Source organism: Eubalaena glacialis, chromosome X (genome assembly GCF_028564815.1).
Source record: "Eubalaena glacialis isolate mEubGla1 chromosome X, mEubGla1.1.hap2.+ XY, whole genome shotgun sequence".
NCBI classification, from domain to species: domain Eukaryota; kingdom Metazoa; phylum Chordata; class Mammalia; order Artiodactyla; family Balaenidae; genus Eubalaena; species Eubalaena glacialis.
The window spans coordinates 137470117-137488822 of NC_083736.1; the positions used below are offsets into that span (position 1 = coordinate 137470117).

Consider the following 18706-nt stretch of genomic DNA (forward strand, 5'->3'; position numbering starts at 1 on the left):
AGGACTTGAGGAGCTCCAGGGCCACGTCCAATCCATCAGTGAGTCCTGGTGGCTCCACCTTCAAGACACATGCAGAATCCGCCCCCTTCTCCCCACCTCCACTGCCCCCAACTGGTCCAAGCCGCCCTTGTCGCTTGCCTGGATGCCAGGGTCCCCATTTCTGCCCTGGCCGCCCTCGGCCTTTTCTCACCATGGGAGGCACTGGGACCCTGGTAACATACACAGTGGACCTTGTCCCCACTCTGTTCAAAACCATCCAGGGCTTCATGGCCACAAACGCCTTCATATCTGACAACCCTTTACTGTCCCAAGTGCACTGCAATCATTGTGCTCCTACCCACCTCCTACCTCTCACCCTCTTACGCCGCACGCCTGTTCAAGTAATCCGGGTGGGGAGAAAGCGGGATGCGATTTTAAATAGAGCGGCCGGGAATGATTTTCAGGTGAGCCAGGGGGATCCCCAGAGGAAGAGGGTTCCAGACTGAAGAGAACCAGTGCAAAGGCCTTGAGGCAGGAGCCAGCCTGGCATGTTTTTTTTTTAAATAAACTTATTTATTGATTGATATTTTTGGCTGCGTTGGGTCTTCGTTGCTGCGCGCGGGCTTTCTCTAGTTGCAGCGAGCAGGGGCTACTCTTCCTTGCGGTGTGTGGGCTTCTCAGTGCGGTGGCTTCTCTTGTTGCGGAGCATGGGCTCTAGGTGCGTGGGCTTCGGTAGTTGTGGCTCGCGGGCTCTAGAGCTCAGGCTCAGCAGCTGTGGCGCGCGGGCTTAGTTGCTCCGCAGCACGTGGGATCTTCCCGGACCAGGGCTCGAACCCATGTCGCCGGCATCGGCAGGCGGATTCTTAACCATTGAGCCACCAGGGAAGCCCCTGGCCTGGCATTTTTGAACGGCTAAGGAAGCCAGTGCGGCTGAATCAGGATGAGCAAGCGAAAGGGTGGGAGTGGAGAAGATCGGAGAGGAAACGGGCTGGATCACATCTGGCTTTTTTTTTTTTTTTTTTGGCTGCACTGGGTCCTCATTGCTGCGCGTGGGCTTTCTCTAGTTGCGGCAAGAGGGGGCTACTCTTCGTTGCAGTGCACGGGCTTTTCATCGCAGTGGCTTCTCTTGCAGAGCTCGGGCTCTAGGCGCGCAGACTTCAGTAGCTGTGGTGCGCGGGCTCAGTAGTTGCGGCACATGGGCTTAGCTGCTCCGCGGCATGTGGGATGTTCCCGGACCAGGGATCGAACCCGTGTCCCCTGCATTGGCAGGTGGATTCTCAACCACTGCGCCACCAGGGAAGTCCCTCACATCTGGCTTTTCAGGCCACTGTAAGTTCTTTGGCTTTGTCCCTAAGAGTCCCTTTTGGAGATTCTTTTTAACAGAAGAGTGACGCAATCCGACTTATGTTTGAAAGCAACCTGGCAGCTTCACCAGTTCATCTGTCAGGCCAAGGCAGTAGGCTGATTCTGGGCTTTGCTGGGTGAGGGAGGGAGAATCAGATGATTGACGTCGGGCCCTAGAGCCTGGGGTACTGTAGCTCGGGAGCTGCTGGCAGAGAGGAGCCTGGGGAACTGCAGAGGGTCCCCCTGGAGTATCAGGGGGTGCTGATCACGCCCCGGGCCTGGGAAAGGGCTGCCAGGAAGGATTAAAGGTAACTATGCTCAGGGCTCAAGCAGGACCTGGATGAGCACCTGTCCCCACTGGCCAGAATGGAAACCTCGGAATTCAAGAGGCCTGAGGGAGGGCACTCAGACGGGTCTTGCCTCAGTAGCGGGAAAATAATTAATTCTACACTAGAAGCTGCTCTAGTGCCATGTAGCAAATCTTAGAAGCAAGATTCTAAAGAATCAAATTGTCTCCAAGTAACCACAGCACCTGAGAACAAAGTTCGAGTATGTTTAGGGATACAAAAATACCCAGGACCCAAGGGAAAACATACAAGGTCTGCTATCCAAGCAAAAACACTTGGCATGAAAATGGTAAGTAAAGACCAGCCCATTAGAAGGAGATAGATAGAGCAATCAATAAAAGGCAACCAGATTGGAAAGGAAGAAGTAAAACTTCCAAGATCGCAGCATATTTTAGAGGGAGCTAACTCCCCCTGCCCAGACCCTGAGCCAGCTGTGCCAGCAGTTTTCTTCACTGATCTGAAACAAAGCCAGTAAACTACAAAATTCCTAGCCTAGTGTTTCTGGGTTGTTTGCTCTTCTCACCCACAGTTTTTTATTTTTGCGGGACACTAACCTAATGGTGACTGACATAGATGTGGGGAAACCAGAATTGTAGTGGGAGGGCACAGTTTCTGCAGTGAGTAGAATAGAACCATTTGGGGAGAAGGCAGAGGGACAGTGGCGTGAAAGTGCTCAATTCTCATCTCCCCATCGATAATTAAAGTCTTAAAAATGGTTTTTAAAAAGGGAAGAAAGAAAAAGACCCTTGCTGTAGCCACCAGAGCTGCTGCGTGCTGGCAGGGGAGATGCTCCTTCATCACCGTCATCGCCATGCCCACCGCCGCCATCCCCAGCACCAGCGTCCCCCTCCCTCCAGCCCACGCTGCCAGAGCTCTCTGGGTTCTGTCCCGGCAGACTCCGCTCACGCACATGCAGGAACAGGGACCGGATCTCCCCGCCACTGGCTGGAAAGAATCCCCTAAATGCAGCCAAAATATATGAAACACAGGCTGTGAAGAAACTGGGCTTCAGGCGAGGGAGGACCGTCAGTGATCTCTGGGAGCTGAGACCCCGAAGAGGTGAGCCGTGCAGCTGCCCCAGCTTGCTGTCTACACGGACTGTCCGGACCGAGTCCAGCCGCCTCCCCGGGTCTCGGGGGTGGATCGCAGAGCGCAGGCAGCCGGAGCTGGCGGGTGGAGGACCGGAGAGGACGCAGCGGCACAGGGAGAGAACTGTGCCCAAGGGCGGAGGGTCCATTGGAGTGCGCCGAGGACCACTGAGCGGCACCAGCGTGGAAGGAAACTGTGCGAGGCGGGGGAGAGGGCCACCCAAAGGATGGAAGGTAACTGCCCAGCGCTCGAGCAGGACAGGGGCTGGGGGCTGTCCCCACCGGCCAGAATGCAAACCTCATAATTGGGGAGGCATCCGGAAGGGGGCTCAGAAGGCTCGCGCCTCAGTAGTGTGGGAAAAAAATGAATCCTATGGGACTTCCCCGGCGGTCCAGTGGTTAGGACTCCGCACTTCCAATGCAGGAGGTGCGGGTTCGATCCCTGGTCGGGGAACTGAGGTTCCACATGACACGGGGTGCGGCCAAAAACTAAAAAAAAAAAAAAAAAGTGAACCCTACACTGAAAGCTGCTCTGGTCCCACACAGCAAATCTTCAAAGCAAGACTCAAAAGGATCTGTCCCCAGTAATCTAACAGCATCCCAGAACAAAGCTCAAAAAATATGTCTAGGAATACAAAGATACCCAGCACCCAGAGGAAAAGGCTCAATGTCTGACACTGAAGAAAAAACTACCAGGGATACAAAGCAGCCAAATCTAATCCTTAACCAGGAGAAAAATTCATCACTGAAAGGCACGCAGATTGGAAAGGAAGAAGCAAAACTGCCTTTATTCTGAGAAAACGTGATCAATGATGAAAATCCAATGGCATCTACCAAAGAGCTACTAGAATAAGTGAGTTTAGAAAGGCTGCAGGATACAACACCTTTTACAGGAAGCTAACTCCTTCTAACTAAAGGCTTAAATGACTGTCCTAGCACTTTTTCTTCACTGATCTGAGACAAGGCCAGTAAGCCACAAAGCTCCTATTCGAGTGTTTCTCGGTTGTTTGCTCTTGTCATACAAACCCAGTTTTTAAAAAAATTTTACCGAGGAGACCCAGTAGTGACAAGGATGTGCGAAACCAGCATTCTGGTGGGAGGGTACATTTTCTGTACAATTTGGAGAGCAATTTCACACACTGCAGCGTGAGAGCTTTACATATTTAACCAATTCTACCTCTTGTAGTCTATCTTAAGAAAACAATCATTCAGGCAAAGCTCTACATACAAGCATTCCACTGAATCGTTACCTATAATATGGCAAAAATTGAAAATAATTTAACATTCAATAATGTATCTTTTATGTATCCATTCAATAATGCTTTTGAAGAATTTTTAGAAAAAGGTTCATGTTAGATGAAAAATATCAGGAAAAATGCTACACTTGCAAAATATTATTACTGTTACACATTTACTACATAAATACCACTATAAAACTAAGAAAATATTCCAAAATGTTGACAGTAGTTAATACTGAATGACAGACAGGACCTATCCTCTTCCATTTCTTAAACTGTCTTCAGTTACGTTGTACTACTTGAATATCTGAATCACAGAACCTCCCCTCCAATCTAAGGACAAAGGCAAGAATATTTAAAGGTGCTGTAGTTGAAAATAAGGTCAGACAGAGCATCGTAGCTCAGTTTTATTTTCAGTAGTTAAGAAACATTTAAGCACCAAACAAAGCAAGTGAACCCTCCGCACCCAAGGGCCAGTAGAGGCAAAAGGTGAGGCCCCCATAGTAAAGTGGCAACTACTGCAGGAATCACTGCCCTAGGAGGGATGCACTGTCTAGGAAGGGACACAAGTTTAGACCTTAACCCCTTTCTCTAGCCCTGGCTTAGCGTGCAACAGGGGGCCCAAAGCGCTGCATGGTCCGTATCACCAGAGAAAGCTGGTCAAGAAAGTTGACGATGGAAATTTGGAGGAGGTGGGAATCTTCAGCTCTCCAGTGGCTAAAAGTGACGGAAAAAGAAAATCAAGGTGATGGTAGCAACCCCTCCAGTCCCTGGCTCTGCCCCTCTATGACACCGAAGCCGCTGCCATCTCCACTGGAGTGCCCGCTGGGGTGCAGATGGGTCCAGTGCACCGCGTCACCTCCCTAGATCCAACCCTGGAGTGTCTCCGAGTCTCCAATAGAGCGCCCTTGGGGGAGACTGGCCCGGCCACCTGCTGCCACTCCCAAGCAGCCCTTTCTAGAACTTACACCGCCAGGACGCTGCCGCTTACTGTGAGCTCCTTCCCAACAGCCCCATGGTGCAGTTCGGCATCTGGGGCCAGGGACCCACGGGCGATCTCCGCCTCCAAGGTGGACGGGAAAGGCACACTTAGGGCGCTGATGGAGATTCGGTTAAGGCACCGTCCACACGGATTTGGTGCTTTGGGCCCTGTCTCAGGGCACCCTGACCAGTCTCACCCCTTTCAGGACTGCTTCCAGCCCCCCCAGACCACTCCTGGCCCTAATCCACCCCAGCCACCCCGCTGCCCCGTGCTCTCATTTCTTCGCCCCCAGGCGCCCCGGGTTTCCTTCTGCCCTTATTTCTCCCCCTCAAGACCACCCCCCAGCAGCCCCTGACTCCCCCTTCTCCCCTTCGCTCCCAGGCTGCCCCTGACTCGTCCGTCCCTCTGTCCCACCTCCCACCGCAGGCAGCCTGCAGCCCATTCCCCACTCCGCCCTCGGGTAGGATACAATACGTGCGGCCGGCTTCCCGGCCTTCCGGCCGTGGACGCGGGGTGTCCGCCCGGCCCCGGAGAGTGCTGTGCCGGCGCGACCCACAGAGCTGCGTCGTTTGCAGCGGCGGCAGCACCCGCGCTGCGAGGGCCGCCCCGGCCCCCCCTGCCCCCCTGGCTGCCCAGGCCTTCAGCGCCGCCCGCCATCCTGCCTGCGCCTGCGTCCGCCTCCGCCGCCTGCATGGCCGCAGCGCTCCGCCTCCGACTCCGTCTTCGGGCCGCCGGTCTCCCCATCCGCTCTCTCCGCGGTCAGCTGAGAGACAACGGCTCCTTCCTGAAGCTCCGCCCCCTCGCGCTGACTCCGCCCCGTGCGCCTGCGCAAACAGGCCCCGCTGAGGCCGAGGGGGTGCGTGGTGGGTTCCCGCGGAGCCGGCCCGCGGCGGGGGGGGGCGGTTCTCCAAGACGCCCTTGGCCGCAGAGAAGCTGAGGCTCCCTCCCAAAGCCCTGGCCCTTCGCAAACTGTGTGACGCGATTTTAACTTCCTTTTTCTGTTTTCCTGCAAGTTTTTGACAGTGACCTTATACGACATTTTTAATCAAAAATAAGTTTTTAAACTGCCATGAAATTTCCGATGGTGATAGTCCTGTTAGTTTTCTGTTTTCCTACTTTGTAATCATAAGGAAGGGCAAAAAGCTGAACTGGATCACCGAAGCCTGTTGGATCTCCCCGAAAATAAATCCTAAATCACCCCACTTCTCTCCACACAGTAGAATCAGCTCTTGATTTTTGATATAAATCACATCATATCATGTCCTTGCTTAAAATCCTAAAACAGTTTCCCATTGCCTTTGGAATCAAAGCCAAACTCCTTCCTGTGTGACCTGGCTCCCGGCTCCTCCGCTCTCTGCCCCCACCTGCCTGCTTCCTCACTCCGTGCAGCCTCTGGGGTCTTTTCTCTGCTCCTGACCAAGGGTGGCCTAGCCCCCATCCCCCTTTGCACTTACTCTTCCTCTTTGGAAGCCTCTGTCCCCAGACTCCGTGGCTGGCTCCTTCTTGTCGTTAAGGTCTTGGCTCCAGTGTCACCTCTGAGAGGCCTTCGGGATCACCAACCTAACATACTACCCCCAGGCGCCCTTCACCACATTTGCCCATTTCAGTTCGCTGCGTTTCTAATAATCTGAAACTGTACCTTTGTTTCGTTCACTTCCGTTGATGTACTGTCTCTGGTACACTTTCACTGCAGTCTATGCAGTAGGGGGTTTGTTGCAAGTACAAAGCTCAGTGTCTTGGCCCAGCAGCGCCACATGTAGGAAGTCACTTCACAAATATGAAACAGCATATTTATAAAATGACTCACTGTAACATAACTGGTAATAGAAAACCATTGGACACAACGCACACATCCATCAGCAGGGAACTGGTGAAATCAATTGTGGTTCATCCATACAATAGTCCTAAGCTGCAGTAAAAAGAATGAAAATCTCTAATGAAAAATGAAATGATTTCCAGGATATATTGTTATATGAAAATATGAGAAAAGCAGGGTGCAAACGACAACTGCACACACGCTCACAGACACACATGCTTATTGGGGAAAAAAAATAAGGAGGATGGAAAACCCTGAAACTAGTGAAAATTATCACCTATAGGGGGTTGAGATGGGTATGAGATTTCTTGTAATATATCCTTTTGTGTAGTTTTGACTTTGAACCATGCAAATATTTTATATGTTCAAAAATACGTTTGAGGGACTTCTCTGGTGGTCCAGTGGTTAAGACTCTGTGCTCCCAATGCAGGGAGCCAGGGTTCGATCCCTGGTCAGGGAACTAGATCCTGCATACTGCAGATGAGACCCAGCGCAGCCAAATAAATAAATAATTAATTAAAAAAACATATATATATATATATTTGAAAGAGTGAAAAAAAAGCTAAAATTGAATATAAACAAAAGCAAAAAAAAAAAAAAACCAAAAAAACAAATAAGCCTAATTGCATATCCAGTTGATAACAGAACCACACAGAGAAAATAAGTCAGGTACCTTCCAAATTCAGCCCTCTGACCGTGCTCCCTTCATGGGATATATTCTAAGCACAGAAAGACTCCGCTTTATTCTCAGTATGTATGTTGTTGGCAATGATAGTGCTGAGGTGATTGTGAAGCTAGAGTCTAAGGTAGACTCTATCTGGTAGAGGACATGAGTAAATATATCCATATATGGATGTTGTCAGGAACATCACTGTGGAATGAGGGAAGGTGAGAAAGAACTGTACTGCCAGATTGGAATTGGGGACTGCAGTATGAACTTAAAAAATAGATTTCCTAGTTTTGTCCAGTGAAAGAGTCTAGAAGCATTGAAACTCCAGTAGCAATGAACACACCCTGTACCCAGACCTTGGTTTCTCAATACCATTCTCCACTAAAAGGAACCAGAGGTCCTTGGAGAGGTGGAAGATTCTAGGTATGGGGCAGGAAAAAATACAAGATGAGCCTGGAGCACTTTGTGGTGCCAGAAAGTAAGGACATGCTTGAAAAGCAAAAGGATGAGGCATGTCAAAGGGACATGGGAGCCAACCAGAAAGAACCAAAGCTAGAACATTTGAGCATCCAAAAGGCTATTAAACCTTTTGGAGGAGGCACCAGGGAAGGTAACATATATGTATTCACTTTAAAATTCCATTGAGCTGTACATTGACGATTTATGCACATTACTCTATGCATGCTATAGTCCAATAAAACTCCCCCTCAAAATGACACTCTTGGATCCTAAGTTGTTGAATAAAAAAAAACAATGCGGGGACTTCCCTGGTGGCGCAGTGGTTAAGAATCCGCCTGCCGATGCGGGGCACACGGGTTCGAGCCCTGGTCCGGGAAGATCCCACATGCCGCGGAGCAACTAAGCCTGTGCACCACAACTACTGGGGCCGCACACTGCAACTACTGAAGCCCGCGCGCCTAGAGCCCGTGCTCCGCAACGAGAGAAGCCACTGCAGTGAGAAGGCCGCGCACCGCAGTGAAGAATAGCCACCACTCGCCACAGCTAGAGAAAGCCCGCGCGCAGCAACAAAGACCCAACGCAGCCAAAAATAAATAAATCAATAAATTTATTTATTGATTGATTGATTTAAAAAACAAACAAAGAAACAATGTGTCCACCATGACAATTGTGAAAAGGGAAAGCTCTTTATAGAGAAATGCCAACTAATAATTGTAGAAAGAAAGAAAGCATGAGAAAACCACCATTTTGCAGCCACCAATGCAATTCATCCAGTTGGGGGTCATCCTTGGATGGTAAAACCATTAGATAAAGGTTGCTGGGGAAAAGATAGTCACTGGGTCTCAAGGTGTCACCCAGATTACTTGTGCATTAGGGAGGGAAAATGCAACTTTACAAGGGAGACACCAGGTGATCAAACCGAGCCTCCCTAACGGTGGGCAGCCCGGCCCCCTGCCCCTCCTCGCCCTGTGCGGGGAGGGAGAAGGACATAGCCTGCCCTGGGTGGTGCTGTCCTCAAAACACCTAAGCTGAATCTAACCAGGAAGGAAGCGGGCAAATCCAGACTGGGACTTTCTACAAGGCGAGTCCCCTGGACTCTTCCAAAAATACTGTTGCCTGATTGCCCGTGGAGAAGGGAGGGTTGGGAGAAGCAAAGTCGGCCTCCCACTTCCTGTCGTTAAAAGCCTGGCCGATGGTGTTGCCCTTCAGGGCCGGGCACAAGTGCGGACGCAGGTGCCAGGCGGGAGGGAACTCCCCGTGCCGCCAGCAACTGGGACATGCACTAAAAGAATGACAGGAGGCTTGTGCAGGGGAGCCGGCCATGGCCTCAGAGTCACAGCCCAGAGCTGTGGTCTGAAGCTCAGAGACAGGGCTGGGATGAGCCACAGACATGGGTGCAAAACACAGAAACGGCGATGAAGGTGGACAGGCTCCCCAGGGAGCGACATGGAGAAGGGGTCCGGGGACGGAGTCTCGGGGCCCCCTGACAGTAAGAGATGGGGGTGTGGGGGGAGAACCAGCAAAGGGGCCAGAGGAGTGAGCCACCAAGTGGAAGGAAAAGCGGAGAGGGCGGCAGCAGAGGTGGCCAGGGGCAGGTCCCCAGGAACTCGGGGAGGCTGCTCTGGCTGGGTCCTGGAGAGGGACAGGGGCGACCGTCTCTCCTGCAGGCTTTTCAAGGCCCAGAGGGCTGAGGCCGCCACGGCTGTCGCGTCTGCTGCTGGCAGGGCCTGGCACGGCTGAGCAGCACCTGTCCCACCTACTGGAGCTGGTGAGGCCTGGTCTCGTCCAGGCCGGCGGGGAAAGCCTGCAAGGCGCCAGCAAATTGTGGGCACAGCTGATCTGTCGCCTGGGCGCTTCCAACTCCATGAGCCCCACCCCAAAAGAAACGCTGCTTTCCTCTGAGTCTGCCCCTCCTCCTGTGTGCCCGTGGGAAATGGCACCACAGGCATCTCATTCCAGGTGCCAGACCATTTCTGTCTGAGAGGCCACTTCAGCTGGGCCCTTCACTCATCCTGCCGTCTCCCAGCGGCATTGCGATCACCACAGTGACTGCGAGCTGCACCAGGGCCCTGGGGATCAGGGACTGTCTCGAGGCCCCTCCGCGAGGAGCGGACAGCGGGTCTCGGGGCCCTACAGCAGCCAGGGGCCAGGGGGTAACAGGTGGGTCAGCACCCACCTCCGGGGCGGACACTTGGCCCAAGGGGTACAGTGCCCGCGATAAACATTCCGGCCCCTGTGGAAGGATCTCAGCATTTGGAGCCTCCGGTGTACATGGGGCCACCCCGAGAATCTAAGGGCAAAGGCAGGGTGCAGCCTGCGGCCATTCCATCTTCACGTGCGGTCGCCCGTCTCCTCTCACGATGGCACGGGCCTGGACCGGAGCCTCCCTGGCCCCTTCCCACCTGGGCCTCCCACCTCTCACGCCGGCAGCATCTCCTCCCTCTCCATCTTCCCTCCCCGGCCCTGCCCCTCCACAGCTACACCCTGCTGCGCAGACAGGCTTCCGGAAGCAGGGGTCCGCGGTCACCGTCACGGCCTCTTCCCCACGGCGCTGCCGACGACCTTCTTGCTACCGAGGCGAGAGGAGGCTCTGCCCTGCCCTCCCTGTGCTTCTCAGCACCACTAGCCAACCCCCACCCCCTTCCTGGAGGGGCGTTCTTGGCCTCTGACACCGAGCTCTCTCTGCGGCCTCCGTAGCGTCTCCAGTTGGTGAAGTCCCGCACGGCCCAGTCCTCTCCTCTCTTTTTACGCCACGCTCCCAGGGAAGCCGTCTCATCCGTCCTTACGGCATCTAGGACACCGTGTCCACAGGCCGCTCCCAAACGTCATGGAAGGCTGCACGGGGCTGTGGCATCAGACCGGGTCCGGATCGCAGTCAGTTCTGTCAGCAAGGCGCCTACCGTGCACCCTGAAGACGCCACTCCTGTCTCCCTGTCCAGCCTGATCTCCCCGCCGCCGACTTCCTGACCCCCCGGTCCAAGTGCCCAGCAGATGGCTTTGTCACCCCCAAGCCGGGAGGCACTGGCACAAGGGACTCAACAACCGCCTCTAGGGTCTGTCTGCAGCATGCGTCTGCGGGTGTCACTGCCCTGCACTGCACCGGTCAGCCCTCCCCGAGGACCTGGCTTTCGCTGAGAATCTCCCTCTCCCGCCCAAGCCCACCCCACCCCCTGCCAAAATGATGGAGGCACCACCCGGTTCTGACCAACGAAAGGACAGCGTTTATTTGCTGGGGGCATCTGAGAAAGAAGCTATGCTACAGGTCGGGAAGGTGCTCCTTGCTGGCTGTGATCGAGGGATTTGGTGGAAGCTGCAGGCAACCATCTTCTGATCCTGAGGCAGAGGCCTGGGATGAAGCAGACACTGCAGAGTGCAGAGGGGAGGTAGGAAGAAACTGGGTATTTGGTGAAACTGTTTATCTGCTGCCAATACCCCTGGACTTCTCAGTTTCGTAAACCAATACATTTCCTTTATTGCTTTAAACCAACTTCCTCTACGGTTAAATCAATTACTGGAAACCAAAAGCCGCCCAGCTAACACAGTTCCTTTCAGATCAAAGTCTCACATTCACCTCTAGTGCGACTGAAGTGTCTGTCAGTATAAACCTTCCTGACTGAAGAGAAATGAGAGTGTAGGCAAGTCTATCACACAGGCCCTGCTGCTGGGCGGGGCCGGGGCCTTCCATCTGTTCTTCAAAGCCTTTGCCCGTCTGGCCTCTGTCCGTCCTCCCAGCCCGGGGACCCGGCGCTTACCCCACGAGGCCCAGGCGGGAGGGCGGCCCAGGCGCCCTCCTCCGAGGAGCAGGTGCCTCGATGATCTCTAGGGCCCAGCCGCCAGCGGCTTCTGCCCCTCCCTGGCCCCCCGAGGTTCCTTGTCAGGCAGTGAGCGGCGTGCACAGTGAAAGTCCCTGTACACACGCGGCAGGGGAAGGGTCTACTTTCACACTGTGGGTGAGCGCAGGGTGTATGGGCCTGGCTGAGTAACCTCGAGCCCATCACCTGTCATCTCTAAGGGTCGAGGACCGCCCGTGTCCAGGAGGAGACAAGCAGAGGGGGTGCCCAGAGAAAAGCTGTGACACTAAGGGCCAGGGCACCCCATCTCTGGGCCACGCTTGGCCATCACTCAGCTTTTGGCCTCACTTTGTATCTGGGACACAAGGGGGAGGATGGCTGCAGACTCCCGACCCCGGGGGGTTGGGGGTAAAGGAAACTGAGGTTTAAGGAGTGGCCCTCACTGTGCAGAGTCAATGGCTGGGGACCAACATGGCACAGGGACTTGCCTAAGGTAACACCCCAGAGCTGGGTGACGTCCCAGACCCCCCAACACGCTTTCCCTTCATCGAGTGCACACTGGTGACAGCAGCTTGAGGGGGCCCAAGGCTGGCTGTCACTTGACCTGCCAATGCCGGACCTGCCAGAGGCGAGGTGACAGGACTGGGCAGCAGGGGCCAGCTGCTTCCCCTTTCAGGCCTGGAAAGGTATTGCTCGAGGGTTTATCCTCAGTGGGCTGAACATGGAATGCCAAAGCCCACCCCTCAGAACCCTTCTAAACAACCCTCTCACCCTGAGGCACTTCTAGAAGCTGGCTGGACTCAGATTGTGGCTCTCCCGCTTCAGCACTAGCGCCAAACGTGGGAGCAAACCCAGGTCAAGAGCTGGATACAGGTACCCGCGTACCCGCCAGCTAGTATTATGAGCCGAATTGCAACATGAGAACACATTTAATGCTACATGCAGCTTGTGGCCTGGCCCGGCTCCTCCCCACACTCCGAGAATCCTACTTGGAGAACCCCTTCTCCATAGCTTCAGTCACTTCAGGGTGCAAGAAGCGGCCAGCCAAGCGTTCGATGTCATCCAGCGTCAGGCGGCTCAGGGACCTCTCATAATCCTGAGGAGAGAAGGCCAGGAGGATTCAGCGGCGCGGGTCGGGGGGGCACACTGGGATAAGGGCAGGGGCTGCGAGCGGCTGGGTGGGACGTGGAAGTCCCGGGCCACGCTGCTCACCCTCTGGAGTTGGTCCAGGACTCTGCTGGCATCTGCGGCGCTGAAGTGACGGGCCAGGACTTTGGAGATTAGAGGCCAGGCGGCTGGGGGTGGGGGCGGGGCCTCGGCCACTGTCCGCGCGCTGCTTTCTTCCAGTAACACCTTCTCCAGAGGTTTGACCACTAGGTTGAGCTTGGAATTGGGCCCAATGCTGTAATCGGAGAGTCTTTTCCCATCTGCCCAAGAGAGATTGATGGAGCTGTGGCCCACGGTGGTGGGAAAGGCCTCGGAGAGGCCAGGCGGAGCGCCGCGGCATCCGGCTGAGGACGCAGCCTCCCCGGGGGTCAAGTGGCCAGAGCCCCCTCCACTCCACTGCTGTCCGGGCTCGGCCCGGACGCCGCGTCCCCTGAATTCCCGCGGGGCTCCCCGGGCGTCTCCTCTCCCCGGTTACCTGCTAGGGCCTTGCCCTTGAACAGCAGCCGCTGCTGGCGGACAGGGATGTTCAGCCTCTCGGAGACCAGATGTTTCAGCGTGGACACCAGCTCGTCCTCCGACACCTGGCCAGGCCGAGGGTGAGAGGCAGGCGGTGAGGCCGCAGCCCCCGCGGAGGGCGGCTCTCCTGGCTTCCCCGGCGCGGCCGGCCCGCCCGGTCCGTCCCCGCCCTCGGCCCGGCCCTGCGCCCGGGGGCCAACCGCGTGAGCCGGCACGGCGGCGGGGCCCGGCGACGCTACCTGCAGATTGCACTCGCGGCCCTGGAGCGCCTTCACTGTTAGCTGCATGGCGGCCGCGGCGGCGTCCACTCCGGCCGGCGCGAAGCCCTACAGCCCCCCGCCGCGCGCAGCCGCCCCGGGCGCGCGCCAGACCCAACCGCCGCTGCCGGAAGTCGCGCGAGGGGCGCGCCCGGCGTCGCGGCCCCGCCCCCCGTGTCGCGTTCCCCCGCCCCCGCCCCCCCCCCCGGCGCTCGGGGACCGGCCCGGACCCGGGCCCCGCGGCGACTGAGCCGGGAAGCCCGCGGGGATGAGAAGGGGCGGAGGAACTAGTCGGGCCCGGTCGGCGGAGTCGGGGAGCTGGGACTCAGGGGAGAAGGCGGGCCAGGGGTTCGCTCGCCCCCGCTCACTGCCCGCGGGCGGAACAGGTCAGCGCCGAGGCCGATTCCCTGCCTCTCAGGAGTCCCCTGATGACCCGGCCCTGCAGAGCTCGCCCCGCGGCCCGCGGGCCTCCTGCCGCCTCCTTTCTAGTCGGCCTGCGGAAAACCAGCTGAGCTTGGGAGCGGGCTGGGGAGCCAGTCCTCTGCTCTCATCTTCCCACCGCTCCTTCTAGAACAGAGAGACCCCACTCTCAAGAGGGGATGCATGGGGAAGGAGGGCTGAGAGAGAAGGTCTGGGCAGAGGTCACCGTGTCACCCAAGCCAGCCCTCCACCCTGGCCCACACTTACCCAGCCACACCCTTCCTTCCCCCACCCGCAGGCCTCAGAGGGCAAAGACTGGAAGGGACCCAAGCTTGCTTCTCTCTTTTATTGAAATATATTTTCTAGGCAGTGCCCACCTACTGAAATCAGCGTGGCCTCTTTGGCACTGAAAGCTGGAGAATAAAAAACGAGTAAAAAAAATAAGCCTGGATTTTTCTGAGTGCATAGTGCATGAGAACTAAAGGCCTTTGGTACAGAGGAACTGTGGGGACCGTGGGTGGAGGCTGGGGGCTAGGGGTGGCGAAAGCTTGCCCCGGGGGGCCTCAGGGAACTGCACACACACTGCTATAGATGAAGTGGCCAGTAACTAAGGCCAGCATCTCTGAGGTGCCACTCAGTGCCACAAGGAAGGGGGCCTGGGAGGCATAGTCAGCCTGCAGGCGGCGGAGGGACAGCTGCAGCATGGCCAAGGCCAGCAGGCTGTTCTGCACCCCGACCTCGATGCTGACGGTCCGACGCTGGGCCACTGGCAGCTTCAGGCACGTGGCCAGGCAGTAACCCACCAGGAGGCCAACCGGGGGCACTGTGAGGCCCACCAGCACAATGGGCAGCCTGACGCCCGCCAGGATGAAGACCCCCATGTGGTAGGCCAGGAAGAGGCCGCCCAGGAGCAGCACGAAGCTGAAGGGCTTGATGACCTGCAGCAGCAGCTGCGAGAACTTGGGGAGCTTGGACTTGATCACCACGCCTGCTGCTATGGGGATGGCGATGAACAGCAGGGTCCCCAGGATCTTGGAAATGGGCACGTGGAGTGTTTCGTGGATGCTGAGCAGGCGGCTGTAGATGGCCGAGGACAGCGGCAGGAAACCGGTGGCAGCCACTGTTGAGATGAAAGTCATGGAGATGGCCAGGGTGACATCCCCCCCAAGGAGGAGGCTGAAGAGGTAGCTCCCCCCGCCGCCAGGCGACGAGCAGGTGATGATGAGGCCCAGAGCCAGGGCCTTGGGCAGCATGAAGACCTTAGCCATCAGAAAAGCATAGAAGGGCATAACCAGAAACTGGCCCAGGAGGCCCAGCAGCATGGGCTGGGGGCTCTGCAGGAGCCCCTTCAGAACCTCGAGCTCTACTTGGCACCCAAATGAACACTTGTTGACAAAGATAAGAGGCAGGAGCAAGTAGAGTACTGGGTTCTCTGAGAAGTGGACCAAGTCAGTGCCAAGGGTGGCAGGGGTGTCTTCAGCAGGTGAGACCTTGATGCAGAAATCTCTCCGCTCCTCAACCAGCGTGGGTGGGGCCTCACGGGGGTCCAGGAGCTGGAGGTGGAGTGGCGCTAGCCCAGGCAGGCCCGAGTGGATGCTCACCACGAAGCCACCCCCACCAGCCCAGGCTATGGCACTCACGTTCTTGATGGTCAGCACCTCTGTGTCCAGGGAGGTGACCCTCAGCATGGGGCTGGGCCCCGTCCCGTTGCCCTGGCCCGGGTACTGGCTTGAGACCACGATGATGCCCTCGCTCTCCTCTGGGAACTCAAACTCCGTCACGGAGCCATCCCCAATGCTCAAGTAGCGGCGCCCTGTCAGGGGCACGGTACGGCCCACAGCCGTGCTAAGACTGGCGCTGGCTGTGCCCCGCGCCCCCCAGAGCAGGCTGACAAGCAGCAGGCTGGCCCTGAGCATGCCTAGGGGGCCTGTGCAAACACTGCCCCCTCCCGGCCACCTCAGGGAGCTGCACCTGCCCCTCCTAAGCACCATGGCTCCTCCCGAAAGACGGGGAGCCCGGGCCCCCTGCGGCTTAGGAGAGCAGCTGTGCGGGCGCCGTCGGGTTGTCCTGAGAAGGGTCCATGGGCAAGGCCTGGCCCTGTGCTGCCTTTCTTGATGGCAGAGCTCTTCCTGAGGAGAGAAGGGACACAGAGAGGTAGGTGGCTGGTGAGGGTGAGCAGCTGCGAGCCCAGGAGCGCAGGATCTGGAAGCCCACTGCTGGGAGACTCGCCAGGGCCCCTTGCCGCAAGCCTGGGGGCGGAAACCGAAGGCCTAGTGCTGGCCCTTGAGTGCCATTCGGCTGTCCCCTCCCCAGTCACAACTGCCTCAAGCTTCCCATCCCTCACCCAGAGGGGCCACCTACAGGTCGGAGTTCGCCTTCAGCCCGCTGATACGCGCTGATTTCCCTGGGTTTGCCCACCACAGTGACCATCTGGAGATGTCCCGATACCAGAGGACCTGGGAGAGCCACCCTCAATCCTGTCACCACTAGCCTGTGCCCCACCTGCTTTGAGACGCAGCTGCCCGGGGATGCCAAGGAAGCAGGCCCGCTGAGAGCAGGTTAGGGCATTTGAGTGTCATCTGCCAGGCAGAGAGCAGCCGGCAAAGGGTGGGGCAGTGGGTGACCACCAGGCCAAAGGCCCCAGGGGCTGATGTTCACCATTGACATGTGAACGGCGTTGCTGTGCATGGCCACCTGGCCTACCCTTCCTGCTGACAGGGGTGAGATGGGGGTTCTGGGAGGGAACAGGTCCCCTCTCCCCAGGGGAGTTGCCGGAAGGGGCAGCAGGAAGGGATCAGATAGGGCCACGTGTCCACTGGGGGGTTTCTCCTCCTTCTGTCAGAGCTCCCACTCCCCTGGCAGTCCCAGAATTTGCGCTCCTAGAGCCACTGTGCCACATCTGAGGGGCTCTGCTCAAAGTCCAGGGACTCCTCCCCTGCCCACGTGTGCCCCTAGCAGAGCCTGGAACTACCAGTGAGAGGAGGAGTGTTTCTAGGTGGGCAGGGCGCCTCAGGGGGAAAGGAGGACGTCTGTCTCCTTCCACTTCTCAGTTTGGGCAGCCAGCAGCCTATTGCCACATCACCTGCAGGAACCGGAGCAACCAGGATGAGGACACAGTGCTTCTTCATCATTACTGTTGATTGACTCACATCCTGCGCTGTCCCAGTCTCGGAAGAGGCCCCTGCTTCTCTAGATCCTATCAGGGTTGGGTCCTGGCCGCTCCCCCGCCCCCCCACCGATGCCGGGGGAGCAGGGGAAGTAGGTGGTTAAGTTCCGCTGTGCCACCCTGCGATGCCATGGCCTCTCCTGGCTTGGGGTTTGCGTCACTTACTCTGGAGGCCTTGATCCAGCCTCGAGTCCCACCACTGAAGAGGGAGGCAGGAAAACCAGAGGGAGTCACAGGGAAAAGATGAAGGCACCCAGTACTGAAGCCACCGGGGTGCTGTGAACCAGTTCAGAAGGGAGAGGAGGCGATGGGCCATCCACCCCGTCCTTCCAGCACCGCTGGCGGCTTTGAGTCACTGAGTCACTGCGTGAGGGGTCTGGCCCGGATCCCCACTATTTCTGCTTGAGGTACCGTTAGAGTTTGGGCAGATGCGCCCCTAGGCAGGCGACGGAACCCCGGGCCGGCGGCTTTTTCCATACGGGCCAAGCGTTCGGTGTCGGGGCAGCTGGCAGTGCTGACCCGGGTCGCCTCCCTACCTGGGAGTCCAGAAGTTGTCGGATGGGGCACAATCAGAGCTCGGGCAGGAATCGGGGAGGGAGGGGAGGAGGAGCGCGCCGCCGCCCCGCAGCCGGCAGGCCGGCGACCCGCCCGGGCGGTCCCGGGGTCTCTCACGCCACTCCCGGTCCCCGCGGCCGCGCCAGGCCTCACGAACGCGCGGTGGCGGCCCTTCCCCGGCCGGGGCCAGAAGCCGCCTTCCAACCGCCCTTCCCGGACCGAGGCTCTCACCTGCCTCCGCGGCCCCGAAGCTGGGCGCCGGCGCCAGCGGCTGCCGGGCGGGCGGACACCTCCGAGCTCGGCCCGCCGGGGCCCCGCCCCGAGCCGACGAGTCCCCGCCCCGCCTACCCCGCGGCGGCCTCCTCACCTCTCGCGGCCGGGGCGCGTCCCGACCGGATGTGGCGTGTCTGGGAGCGACAAGGCGGCGCGCGCGCGCCGGCTTGGCAGCCTTCGGGTGGCGGTTGGTCGGCGCTGGGTGCGGACTCGTGTGGCCACCGAGCCGCGGGTCCCAGCCTTCTGTGGTCGCCGCCGGGGCGACTCGCCCCGGGTAGGCACCCCAGTCATTCCCAAACACGCTGCGACCTCTGGGGGCACTGGGACACAGGCTTAGACGTTAGCCGAGCTAGGACGCCCGAGGGCTGCTGCCAGTGGCGGGAGACCGGGGTCAGGGTTTCGGCCACGTTCCTGCTCAGGGCGCCCAGCCCTGTAGCCCGAGAGCCGAGTCCGACCGACCCAGACTCCGGGGCCCAGGCTCGGCCTTGTTCCACCTTCCTTCGTCCAAGCGTCGACCGAGCGCCTATTTCCACACTGTGTAATATCAGTGAACTTTCCAACCTCTCAAAACTATTTGGGGCCACCAGCAAGGTCCGGAGGCTTCACGGAAAAGGAACGCACACACATGGCATAAGGAA

General features: G+C 57.7%; 3 protein-coding genes across 5 annotated transcripts; all 3 read right to left on the reverse strand.

The window, feature by feature from the left end:
* Positions 1-4385: 4385 nt before the first annotated feature.
* Positions 4386-5783, reverse strand: LAGE3 (L antigen family member 3). The gene is made up of 3 exons (XM_061178688.1): positions 5448-5783; positions 4965-5093; positions 4386-4713 (listed from the first exon to the last, which is right to left on the reverse strand). Exons 1-3 carry the CDS (start codon positions 5720-5722, stop codon positions 4599-4601), a joined length of 519 nt encoding a protein of 172 aa, XP_061034671.1. The 5' UTR covers positions 5723-5783; the 3' UTR covers positions 4386-4598.
* A 5338-nt stretch (positions 5784-11121) lies between these two features.
* On the reverse strand, positions 11122-13771 carry UBL4A (ubiquitin like 4A). Of its 2 annotated transcripts, XM_061178441.1 has the most exons (5): positions 13637-13771; positions 13357-13462; positions 12927-13141; positions 12704-12810; positions 11122-11286 (listed from the first exon to the last, which is right to left on the reverse strand). In XM_061178441.1, exons 1-5 carry the CDS (start codon positions 13682-13684, stop codon positions 11175-11177), a joined length of 588 nt encoding a protein of 195 aa, XP_061034424.1. In that variant the 5' UTR covers positions 13685-13771; the 3' UTR covers positions 11122-11174. The 2 variants fall into 2 exon arrangements, with proteins under 2 accessions (XP_061034424.1, XP_061034425.1); XM_061178442.1 differs by having other exon boundaries at positions 11122-12810.
* A 619-nt stretch (positions 13772-14390) lies between these two features.
* Positions 14391-18151, reverse strand: SLC10A3 (solute carrier family 10 member 3). 2 transcript variants are annotated; one of them, XM_061178436.1, is made up of 2 exons: positions 15715-16149; positions 14391-15627 (listed from the first exon to the last, which is right to left on the reverse strand). In XM_061178436.1, exons 1-2 carry the CDS (start codon positions 16063-16065, stop codon positions 14638-14640), a joined length of 1341 nt encoding a protein of 446 aa, XP_061034419.1. In that variant the 5' UTR covers positions 16066-16149; the 3' UTR covers positions 14391-14637. The 2 variants fall into 2 exon arrangements, with proteins under 2 accessions (XP_061034419.1, XP_061034420.1); XM_061178437.1 differs by adding an exon at positions 18027-18151 and having other exon boundaries at positions 14392-16203.
* Positions 18152-18706: the final 555 nt, after the last annotated feature.